Source organism: Opisthocomus hoazin, chromosome 6, assembly GCF_030867145.1.
Source record: "Opisthocomus hoazin isolate bOpiHoa1 chromosome 6, bOpiHoa1.hap1, whole genome shotgun sequence".
NCBI lineage: Eukaryota > Metazoa > Chordata > Aves > Opisthocomiformes > Opisthocomidae > Opisthocomus > Opisthocomus hoazin.
The window spans coordinates 74,168,893-74,181,896 of record NC_134419.1 but is presented as its reverse complement, the minus strand read 5'-3'; the positions used below and the strand labels follow the sequence as shown (position 1 = coordinate 74,181,896).

The window sequence follows — 13,004 nt, the reverse complement described above, 5'->3', positions numbered from 1 at the left end:
TGAATAGTGGCCAGACACCAGCTTCCTCAATTTTAACCCCTCGGTTAGATCAGTAGCATGCTCGTAGTATGCTGGGCTTTTATGAGTCAAAAGTGAAAGTTCTGTTGAGAGACGGAACTGGCACAGCAGGTCTCGGACACACACATATACACTCACCATTTCACCCAACTGAGAAGCAGCCAACTGACTTTGACTGAAGAGGTCGTATACAGACATTAAAAGCCTGCCATGGCAGACTTAACTACACTTCCACACTTGTGACAGTAGATCGTGTCATGCATTATGCCTTTGAACACAATATACAGCATCTACTCCCACCTAGAGAAGGTTAGCCACACAGCTGACTCCTATGAGGAGATCATACCCCCTCTTGGTAATGCAGGTTGGCGGGGAGGAGATAGCAGAAAGAAGTCCCAAGGCCATCAAAAGGGACGTCAGGGCCCTGGGGCAACTGGTTGAGGGATCAGGGGCGCACGTGGTGTTTTCCTCCATCCCATCAGTGGCAGGGAGCAGCACTGAAAGGGGCAGGAAAACTCACCTGGTTAACAGGTGGCTCAGGGACTGGTGCCATCGGTCAAATTTTGGCTTCTTTGATCATGGGGAGGTGTACACAGCACCGGGCCTGCTGGCGACAGGTGGATCGCAGCTATCTCAAAGGGGAAAAAGGATTCTTGGCCACGAGCTGGCAGGGCTCATTGAGAGGGCTTTAAACTAGGTTCGAAGGGGGAAGGGGTCATGGACCACCTCACTAGGGATGAGCCTAGGCTTGGTGTGCCAGAGTCAGGGGTGAGACTGACAGCCCAGCGCAAGTGTGTTTACACCAATGCACGTAGCATGGGCAATAAACAGGAGGAGCTGGAAGCCATTATACAGCAGGACGGCTACGACTTGGTCGCCATCACAGAAACGTGGTGGGACAACTCGCATGACTGGCATGCTGTCATGGATGGCTACAGACTCTTTAGGAAAGACAGACCAACAAGGAGAGGTGGGGGAGTTGCTCTATATGTGAGGGAGCAACTGGAATGCATTGAGCTTGGCCTGGGGGCAAATGAGGAACGAGTTGAAAGCTTGTGGGTTAGAATTCAGGGACAGGCTCATAAGGGTGACATTATGGTGGGTGTGTACTACAGGCCACCTGACCAGGAGGAGGAGGTTGATGAGGCCTTCTACAGGCAGCTGCAAGCAGCCTCACAATCACAGGCCCTGGTTCTCATGGGGGACTTCAACCACCCTGACATCAGCTGGGAAGACCATACAGCTAGGCAGGCGCAATCCAGGAGGTTCCTACAGAGCATCGATGATAACTTTCTGATGCAAGTGGTGGAGGAACCAACAAGGAAAGGCGCTCTGCTGGACCTTGTGTTAACAAACAAGGAGGTGGAGGATGCGAAGGTTGGAGGTAGACTCGGCTGCAGTGACCATGAAATGGTCGAGTTCAGGATCCTGCGTGGAGGAAGCAGGGCGATAAGCAGGATCAAAACCTTGGACCTCAGGAGGGCTGACTTTGCCCTCTTCAAGGAGCTACTGGGAGGAATCCCGTGGGCCAAGGCTCTCGAAGGCAGGGGGGTCCAAGAGTGCTGGTCGCTGTTTAAACATCACTTCCTCCATGCTCAGGAGCGGTGCATCCCCCTGAGAAAGAAATCTAGCAAAGGAGGCAGAAGACCTGCATGGTTAAACGAGGAGCTTCTAGCGGAGATCAGGTGGAAGAGAAAGGTCCATGGAATGTGGAAAGAGGGGCAGGCCACTTGGGAAGAGTACAGGAATGTGGTCAGAGTGTGCAGGGATGTGAAGAGGAAGGCCAAAGCCCACCTGGAATTGAAATTGGCAAGGGATGTCAAAAACAACAAGAAGGGCTTCTTCAACTACATCAGCAGCAAAAGGAAGGCTAGGGACAATGTGGGGCCGCTGCTGAATGAGGCGGGTGTCCTGGTGATGGAGGATGCGGAGAAGGCAGAGCTACTGAATGCCTTCTTTGCTTCAGTCTTCAGTGCTAAGACTGGCCCTCAGGAATCCCAGGCCCCGGAGGTAAGAGAAGAAGCCTACAGAGAGGACGGCTTTCCCTTGGTCGAGGACAACTGTGTGAGGGATCACTTAAGCGATCTGGATGTCCACAAATCCATGGGCCCCGATGGAATGCACCCACGAGTGCTGAGGGAGCTGGCAGATGTCATTGCTGAGCCACTCTCCATCATTTTTGAGAGGTCCTGGAGGACAGGAGAGGTGCCCGAGGACTGGAGAAAGGCAAATGTCACTCCAATCTTCAAAAAGGGCAAGGAGGAGGACCCAGGGAGCTACAGTCTGGTCAGCCTCACCTCCATCCCGGGAAAGGTGATGGAGCAGCTTATCCTGGAGGCCATCATGAAGCAAGTGGAAGAAAAGAAGGTTATCAGGAGTAGTCAGCATGGATTCACCAAGGGGAAATCAAGCTTGAACAATCTGATAGCTTTCTACGATGACATGACTGGCTGGGTAGATGAGGGGAGAGCAGTGGATGTTGTCTACCCGGACTTCAGCAAGGCTTTCGACACAGTCTCCCATGACATCCTCCTAGGGAAGCTGAGGAAGTGCGGGCTGCATAAGTGGTCGGTGAAGTGGATTGAGATCTGGCTGAATGGCAGAACTCAGAGGGTTGTCATCAGCGGCGCTGAGTCTAGTTGGAGGCTGGTAACTAGTGGTGTCCTTCAGGGGTCAGTACTGGGCCCAGCCTTGTTCAGCTTCTTCATCAACAACCTGGATGAAGAGTTAGAATGTACCCTCAGCATGTTTGCTGATGACACAAAACTGGGAGGTGTGATAGATACACCAGAAGGCTGTGCTGCCATTCGGTGTGACCTGGACAGGCTGGAAAGTTGGGCAGAGAGGAACCTGATGAGGTTCAACAAAAGCAAATGCAGGGTCCTGCACCTGGGGAGGAACAACTCCATGCATCAGTACAGGCTTGGTGTGGACCTGCTGGAGAGCAGTTCTGCGGAGAGGGACCTGGGAGTGCTGGTGGACAACAGGTTGACCATGAGCCAGCAGTGTGCCCTGGCTGCCAAGAAAGCTAATGGGATCCTGGGATGCATCAAGAAGAGTGTGGCAAGCAGGTCGAGAGAGGTTCTCCTTCCCCTCTACACTGCCCTAGGGAGGCCTCATCTGGAGTACTGTGTCCAGTTCTGGGCTCCCCAGTACAAGAAAGATGAAGAGCTACTGGAGAGAGTCCAGCAGAGGGCTACGAGGATGGTGAGGGGACTGGAATATCTCTCCTACGAGGAGAGGCTGAGGGAGCTGGGCTTGTTCAGCCTGAAGAAGAGAAGGCTGCCAGGGGACCTTATAAATGCTTATAAATATCTCAAGGGTGGGTGTCAGGAGGACGGGGCCAGACTCTTTTCAGTGGTGCCCAGAGACAGGACAAGGGGCAATGGGCACAAACTGAAGCACAGGAAGTTCCATCTGAACATGAGGAAGAATTTCTTCCCTCTGAGGGTGACGGAGCACTGGCACAGGCTGCCCAGGGAGGTTGTGGAGTCTCCTTCTCTGCAGATATTGAAGACCCACCTGGACAAGGTCCTCTACAGCCTACTGTAGGTGACCCTGCTTCAGCAGGAGGGTTGGACTAGATGACCCACAGGGGTCCCTTCCAACCCCTACCATTCTGTGATTCTGTGATCACCAGTGTATGTCAACACAGAAAACATAGACTCTTTAGAAAGGATACCATCTAGAGCTCCAGCAAAATAATCAATATGATTCCATTGGGGAAAAGCACAATATAAAGGCATTTCTAAGGAAATACACCTTAGTGAAAACTGAAAAAGAAAAAGTCTCTGGCTGCTCTTCAGTTTACCCCATATTAACAAATCCTGGTAGCAGTAAACAAGAACTTAAGATTTTAATACAGCCGAGTTCTGTATCCTTTTATCATTCCTAAAAATGTACTCAAATTCATCTTGGTGTACATTTCAAACTGTTTGTATTATAGCCAGAGCCACAGAACATTGACAAAAAACAGGAATTCCCTAGCAGATAAAAAGAAAATGGTCAGGAAGTAATTATGCAGATAAAGTATGCCCTACAGTAAAGCTTCAATAGCCACAGAAGCAGCGTATTATAAATTGCCAGCAATATCTAAATAACTGAATCCCCAGAGTACTTGCTTCTGCAGTTAAAAAAAAGCAGTTCCATAGAATAGCTTTAAGAAAAAATAGTTATTGTCTATTCAATGTGGGAGGTATGGTGTGTACAGAAGAACACTACAGCTGCATGTCATTCCAGAAGAGTGCATGTTTTAAATCATCCATCTCCAATGTTCATTTGTGGTGTTTTATGAACTATAGGAGAGGAGATGGCAACAACTAATTTAAAGTACTATATCTAAAATAAGCTATTACCTCCCATTCCTCACTAAAACAGGAATTTAGCTCCTCTTTTGCTACAACACTGTCAGCACACCACTGCCATTTACCTTCTCTAACGCTTCCCAAACAACCTAGCATACAGTTTCTCCAAGTGCATTTGCAATAACTTTTCTTAAACGGTGCATAAGCTTACTATAAATGCTGCTTTTTGCAAGTATTTTTATTTTAGCCAAGAAATTCCATGCTACCACTTTCTTATTTCTTGTTACTCAAATAACTTAAAAATTAGTTGCATGCAAAAGAATGTTTTAAGTTGTTGACAGGATGAAGTTAGAAGTGGCAGCAGTTACATCTCATTAAAGATATTTCAGATGTTGAAACATTCATTGTTTCTGTGGAGATTCAGAGGCACACTAACAAAAGAAAGCTTTCCTTTGCTGGTGATAAGGAGAAGGAACTCCCCTTCTGTTTACTGAGCCTATGGAACCTTGCCAGCAGTATTTAGGTTGGTTCTTTAATTAACCAGCACTGGAGGAGCACACCAAATTGGTACAAGTACAGTCATTAAATCACATAGGAGTGTGCTTTGACCAAGTAGCAGAAAAACATGTGGTGGCAATGAAGGAGTTAAGTGGAAGTTGCTGGAACTAGTTATGGAATCCAGCTTTGGTTGTAGTTAGATACACAATATTAACTCTGAGCATATTGTAGCACTACAATGCTTGATCACCTTGCTCAGTAGTCTCTGATCAAAAGCTTCTGAATGAGAACTTACACCATTAAAAAACATGTATGAACTAGCAAACTGTACTACCAGCAGTGACTTCAATAATCAGGAGCCAGAGTCCTTCTACAAAGTGAAGAAAAATTAATGTTGTTAAAGCAGATCAGTATATCTCAGCTCAGGCTACCATTACCATTTTAGTAGACTAAAGTGTCTACTTTTTATTCTAACAAAAAATAATACAACGTTTTACTCGTTCTACATTGGGATTTTGACAAAAGGAAACTGAGTGGCTATATTAATATTTTGTCCAGTTAGTGTGCATATGTACCAAAAAACAAAATAATATTCTTTAAAGGAGACCCTGTTTATGCAAGAGATGTGCTTGCCTCTATATGGGAAGATCATGCAGAGACAATTTTAATTGTGCATCTGTACGAAGAAAGTGTGCCATGTTCTGTTTCAGAAACTTATCTCCACACACATCCCAAAAATCTTTTTCCTTCATTCCTATTTTTATTCCACTTTTTCTTACAAGTCACCTTCAGATGGGCCAGAAAAAAGAGACCATATCCTTGCATTCTGATATTCAATTAAGGTTTTGTTGTTTGGGTTGGGGTTTTTTCCGCCCTCCCATCTTAATGTTTAAGAAAATTCAGCATTGGGGAAGAACCAAATGATACTTTAAGTAGACTTTCATCCCCAATGTGAGTGTACAGATATGTCAAGATTGTACATCTAATCCCCTCATGGCAAAAAAATTCTTCAAAAAGAATTAAAAACAAACCACTTAATATTGGCTAGCTGGTTTCTGTGAGACCGCTTCCCTGCCACAGAAGCTTTCCTACAAATTCTTCTGTACTAGGCCAGCAATAAAACCAGCAAGATTAAGAGTAAATTAAATCCCATCCCTAGTTACAGCAATTTGGCAAGGGTATTTCAATGCTAAATTAGGGACAGCTCAAGACTGACTACAGGGACTTTTCAAGGTCATTTTAGAACTCCTCCAGCATTCTTGCATTAAGCAAATCTTTCAAGAACATTAAGGATCTATGCCCAAGACATTAAAGTGCATATAGGCTTAGTGACAGCTTTAGAGTGCACTGGTAGCAACTTCAATACTTCAAAAGGCATTTAAAGTTTCCAATATTAGTCAGTACGTGCTAAATGTTTTTGAAACACACCAGTACTTCTTCCCAACAATAGCTAATAACAAGGCTCTGAGCAGGACAAGCCCACAGAGGATTCCAGTTAGCCAAGAGAGCTTCACATTAAGTTTTCTGACCCTTATAGTCTGGGGGCAGTGGAGAAGAAATCAGAGCAACAAGTCCTCCTGTTCCAGATCAACTCTGGAAGGAGTGCCTTTCACCCAGCTTCCACAGCACCGTACTCTTACTAAGCCTGGAGATAATGGTCCAGCAATGTTAAATATTTATACAACTTCTGCTGATAAAGTTTCCAACTGACAAAGATTGATACAAGAATAAGCAATGAAGACAGGTTACTGTTACAGAGTGCTAGGTAATTCAGCTAGTGGATTACATAAAACTACACTTGAACACGATCAAGTGAGAGTCCACTGACAATAACAGGTTTCAAGAGACCTATGCAAGACATCTCAGTCAGAGCTCTCGTTTTGACTGCAGCTTGATGGTGGACACTCAACAACTGTCAGCAAATTCCAGGGAGCAGCAACACTCAGCAGAACAGTAAGGATAAATAGCTGGAAATTGCATCTTTCTTCAGACATTTAATGGTAGAAAAATAAATGTCTGTTTACAGGACAGTTGCATCACTAAATACCAGAATATCGACAACAAGGATCGTCTATGAGCCGTTTGCGACGGTGTCATCTGAACAAGGCAGAGAGGAAACAAAATGCTTCCACTAGCCTAAGCAGCAACTGAATGGAGTGCCTGGATGAGCATAATTGATTCAGTAGCTCTATAGGACACATGGAAAGATGACCAGATATCAGGCTCTTTACCTGATCATCTTCATTTACTTGACAACAGCAAGCCGGCACCTGTTGAAGTGTCACATGCTGGGGAAAGTTCCAACTCAGCTTTCATAAGCAGAGGAAGTGCCTCACAATAAGCACACATGCAAGGATCTTCAGTTGCCGTAACATACTACACATTCCAGAAAGCATCTGACAAGGTTTCCCCCTCCAAGGCTTTTATATGAGACTTCCTGGGGAGGGCGGGGGCTTTGTGTACCTAAGTGCTTGGTTTAAAAAAAACCAAAACCTACAAACAAAAAAACCCACAAAAGAAACCCATAACACACACATAAAAAAAATGCTGAAAATAATCTTTGAGCACTTTCCCCACAACAGAAGGAGGTCATTACTGGAGTTCAGCTATCATTCATCACGAACAGCACATGCTGAACAGCACAGACAACCTGGATGAGAAGAGAAAGTGAGATGGCAGAGTCTGAACCACTTCGTATCATCAGATCTGAAAAAGGATGGCTGGATAGATCTGTAGAATGAGGACAAAAATATCAGGTGAAATTCAAAGAAGATGAAGCATTGCAATTGGAAAGAGGACATGATCATAGATTTGATGGAGAGGTGCGCTCTGAACTACTCTCAGAAACGAGACTTTGGGGTTACAGTGATGGAGCCACGCATTTCTTAGAACTGGATCTGTCCTACACTCGTGCAGTGGTGTGCCAGTCCCTGATTTCCTTCTTCCCCAATTGCTAGTACACCACTGCCCTCTTGACTAATCTGTTTCTATTCAAGGGACCACAAACATCTGATCCATTTCAGCACTTAATCCATCCTGCTATCCTGGAACACACTGGAAACTTTACCTGTATTGATCATCTTGCCAGGCAATACTTCAAATGCAGAGTCTAAGCATTCGCAAAGAGAACAGCGCACAGCGAGTGAAGCAGAGTTTATGGCCAGCTTTCCTACCTGTCAGTAAACGCATATCCACAGCTTTACTGGCAGAAGAACCTTTCTAGACAAAGCTGGTATATATCAAAACAAATACTTCTTACAGCAACAGGAATTTGCAGCTGACTAAGACTAAAAGAGCACTGACCTTATTTTACAGGAAAAAGCTATAGCAATCCGAGACAGGCTTAACATTAAAGCAGGTGTAAAATGCAGCATGATTTCACTTTATAGCAATGTCTTACATTTAACTACAAGTAAGTTTAAGTGTTCCTTTTATTTTCAAATAGTCATCTACCAAGGTAGCAATTACTTTTCAGGTTTTCATATAGCATTAAGAATTCAAGCCTTATATTTTTTAAGGCTTCCATCATTGGGTTTCACACTGTACCATAGGAGAAAAATAAAAAAATGCTTTAAAAGGATGTGCTTGTGTTGGCCGAGGGAGAGTTCATTTTCTTCAGAGTAGCTAGTATGGGACTATATTCTGGATTTGTGCTGAAAACAGTGTTGATAGCAAAGGGATGTTTTAGGTACCACTGAAAACAGTGCTTACACAGCACCAAGGCCTTTTCTGCTCCTTATCCCACCCCACCAGCAAAAAGGCTGGGGGTGCATAAGAAGCAGGGAGGGGGCACAGCTAGGACTGCTGACCCCAAAAGACCCAAGGGATGTCCCACTCTATATGACATCATGCCCAGCATACAAAGCTGGAGGAAGAAGAAAGGAGGGGATGTTTGGAGTTACGGCATTTGTCTTCCCAAGTAACCATCACACATGACAAAGCCCTGCTTTCCTGGAGCTGGCTGAACACCTGCCCACCAATAGGAAGTAGTGAATGAATCCCTTGTTTTGCTTTCCTTGCATGGCTTTTGCTTTACCTATTAAACTGTCTTTATCTCAGCCCATGAATTCTCATTTTTACTCTTCCCATTCTCTCCCCATCCTCCTGGGGGGAGCAAGTGAGCAGCTGGGTGGTACTTAGTTGCCAGCTGGGGCTAAACCACAACAAAGGATTATTCAAAAACGTGAAATAATTTTATGCATCTCACATGGAGATTCAGATAGAACTTTGAACACAAATTCCTACTCTTCATGAATGCAGTTCTCCATTTTTACAAGACAACAACAAACCAAAATACATACACTGGGAAGTAGAGAGAATTTGCATCCACAGCTATAATATAATCACTTTGACAAGTTCACACAGTTGGGAAGTACTCCTATGTTGCAAAGAGCACTACATGAGTCCATTTGAGCTACACAGTACTATTTGGAGTATCACTAACTATAAAACGATGTGCATGGGGGGGTGGGGGAGGGAACACACACAAAACCCAGACAACCACATACCTGTATGAAGCTGAACTTTGCCAATGACTCCCTCTACCAGGCCCAAACAAATGGGATTCCAAGCCAAAAGAAGATCAGTGGCTGCAAAAAAGAACAAAGCTCCTGTTTTTAAGTAAACTCAACAAGACAATTAATGCAGTAGTGGTGATTCTCTCCACTTTCCCCACCTTAAAGGGTAGAAAATACACCAGGATTCCTGCAACAAGGGTAAGAGACACATGCTGTTCATTTTTCGCTTGTTACCAAGTAGCTACAACCAAATTACTAAGTTTCCAATCTAAAGCCCTACTCCAGATATTTAAAAAAATACATAATTGTTTTGGGCTACAGTAATTCAGTTTAACAGAGGCTTAATTCTTCTAATATCCATCGGAATTTGTAACTTAACTGAAATTTCACATGGCTATAGTGAAATTGAGTACAGGTCATTAAGTTAATGATGTAGCTTCAAAAACCTAGCAGATGTTAACTTTCAGCCCCAGCTGTCTCCCATATCCATCCACTTACTATTAGTTTCATATCCTATTTCTATATACATGCACACACACACTTCCTCTTCTGTTAAAACACTCTCAACAACTACATGGAATATCAAAGTACCCAAAGTTAGGGTTTAGGTTTCTAGTTCTCCTGTTAAGAAATTCCAGTGAATCACAAAGGAAGTAGAAGAGAAAGCAGGAAGGCAACACTATAAACTTTCTGATCTGTGACAGGTACTCCTCTCAACATGCATTCAAGCCATCACTTGATGCAAGTTGGTAAGACAGTATAAAGATGAAGGGCATCCTGTGATCACAGACGTGCATTGTTCACGCTCTGTAAGAGTTTCTAATAGCGGTTTAGTAACTGTTCTAGAGCTCAAAGCTGTGGCAAAGACTAAATTTCGTAAGTCAGATCTTCTAAGTGAAAACAAATCCTCAAGAGCAATTAATATCTATGTAAGAGAGAACAAACTTGCAAAGGCAAATTAGAAGAGGCTGTTTCTCTATACCAAGAAGGACAAGAAGCTTGTTATTATCTACCAAAAACTCAATTCTTCCAAGGTCAAAGAGTTTCTCTAGTTTCAACATTCAGACAAACTAAATACCTTAGCTCCCAGTGTAAGCAGATGAACATGTGAAGGAACAAACTCACACAATATCTTCAGACATAGAAGAGTATAAATCACCCACTTACATACTTTTTTTTTTTTTTTTTACAAGACCTTAGTTTCTTCTTGGAAGTCTGAGATCTGCAGGTGGCAACTGATAATCAGTCTGATGCTTCTTACGTACTTCTTTTCAAACACTGTATCCTCCTTGAAACATTTGTAATCGAGACTTTGCTATTCCAAGAATGTGCACTTATTCCTAGCTTTCAGCACAACATTTAATAGTAAATTGGACTCTGCTAATTTCATCATTAAATACAGGCATTTGCATGAGATACAATAGAAATAGTTGAAGTCAGGGCAGATCTACATTTTACTCATTTAAATAGGATATGTCACACATGCTTTTACGCACACAAGCAAGAACCAAGAGCACATGGTAGCAGAATTTAAAGCCATGTTTGCAGGAGGCAGTACAGAGCTACAACTAATGTGTGTAACCAGGCAGTATCACTTAACTGACTGTATCTGCAGAGAAACTCCTGGTTCTTCTTGTTCCTCTGGGAGAGTGCTACAGACAGTTACTTAGTCTGTACAGAACCTAGCATAAATCATGCCAGAAATAAACGTAAGGGAACTAATATAGACAGATGAGCACCAGGAAATAAGCAACAGTGGCTATGACAGTGTGGACAGTTTTATTTACCCTCAAACATTGCTAAAGTACCTAAACTCATCTCATATCTCTATGCCAAAGACTTGTGCTCATATAAAACAAGTTCTAGGACAGGCTGAGCTCAGAGTTTCAGTCCAAACGACATGCAAGAGCATCTGTATGATGAGTGGAAAATGTGCACTACCAAACTCATGGGAAAGGGGAACACAGGCAGCCTTCCTCACTCCCGAATCTTCCACCTTCTTTCCTAGTTCACCCACAGAATTCCAGTCTTGTCTTCAGCCCTGGGAATTATCTAGGGCTATATTGTCTCAGACTTCACCTACTTTTTGCTATCTTTGCAATTGACTTCCGCATTCATATTCCATTGTGAGAGCTAAAAACCAGACAGATACATCAAGCAGCCAAAAAAAGCTAGGCACAGGAGGAATTTAAAGAACCAAACCACTGAATGTTTACCAGAGCCACTACAAACCTAGTAATATAGAATACCATCTCAGTCTTTTTAAACCACTGATTTCCTGCTATGACAAGAGATATTAGTAGGAAAGCTCCAGACATTCAGTGAGCATTTCTCCCAGTAGCTTACAAGAGATTAACAAAAAAAAAAAAAAAAAAAAGAGAGAAAACAATTTTAATTACAGATATAAGGAAATAACAGTTTAGACTTGCCTGCAAAAGGACATAAAGAAACTGGTATCAGGGACCGTAGGACAAGTGGATCTTATGGAGCTGTTCTACTAGTTTTGTGGGTTACTCACACATGTAGCCTTAGACATAATCATACACAATGTCCACGACTTCTACAGGAATATTTCTCCCTAGTACAGAGGCACAATGAGAACCAGCTCCAAAATCTGACTCCTATGCTCACTTAAATTATAGATGACCTTTGGAAAAAAAAAAAAAAAGAGAACGCATTTGGAGTTAAATGCACATTACACTTTAAGAGTTTAAAGACAGCAAGTATGGATCCACCAGCTGGGCAGCACTGGCTTTTGAGATAAGCATGACTACCAAGCTGCTAATAGTGAAGGCTGACTATTTCAAGAAAATTTTCCATGTGGAAGGCAGGGCATAGGAAAAAAAAAAGGACACATATTAGTGACAACTGAGCAGATCAACATTTTTTCAGCACCCAAGAAAATCAAGACACGAAGAAGTCTCACAGAAGAAATGCCTGTAGGCTGTGAAAAAAAACCAAAACTAATAGTGGAATCACACTGACTTTGGCAGCAGTATCACAAGATTTTTTTTTTCCTTTACACTATTTGCAGAGAACTTTCTATAGGATTATGTGTGACAGGCCAGAAGCAAGCAAGTTGTTTTAAGTAAATAAAACACATCTGTTTCTGACCTTCCTGATTAGAACTTTGTTACTAGCTATAGCTCAGTTTCCTGAATGACAGCCGTATCTCAACTCAGAGCCAACACCCAGTCGTGCTGAATACATACCACTACAGTAAAACACTGATACGAACCTCTTGCTCTTGAAGAGTATACCCTGGAAAAGCAAGGTGGATGAACCAAATTAAAAGGTTTAACTATCATTCCTCCACCCATCCCCAAAGAACATAGTCTTCAGTGTTGAGTGCAGTCTTATTTGCTCGGTTTTGGAAGAAGCTGTCTCCTCCAACTTTTGTCTAATATTGTAAAATTATTCAAGACTGTTCACTTGCAGTCATTCAGTCTGTCTGGCAATTCTGGGAGCAGCTACCGTCAGCCACCTTCTTGTATCTATGAGAGTTACAACTACTTAATCTTTGCTTATGTACTAATTTTAAATATACAGAGATCCAAGAAAGTTAACTGCAAGCCTATAGGAGACTATTCTTTAACTGTAAATTGCAGCAGAATTTAAGAGGCAGCATAAGTAGGTAGACAGTGATGTATGCTGCAGAATGTATCTA

General features: G+C 43.0%; 1 protein-coding gene across 3 annotated transcripts in view; it reads right to left on the bottom strand.

Moving 5' to 3' along the window:
• INPP5F (inositol polyphosphate-5-phosphatase F) overlaps positions 1-13,004 on the bottom strand; it is a 47,207-nt gene that overhangs the window by 23,479 nt on the left and 10,724 nt on the right. For all 3 annotated transcript variants that reach the window (XM_075423838.1, XM_075423840.1, XM_075423839.1), the window contains exon 2: positions 9,329-9,409. In XM_075423838.1, coding sequence (XP_075279953.1) covers positions 9,329-9,409 — 81 coding nt within the window. The remainder of the gene's footprint in view (positions 1-9,328; positions 9,410-13,004) is intronic.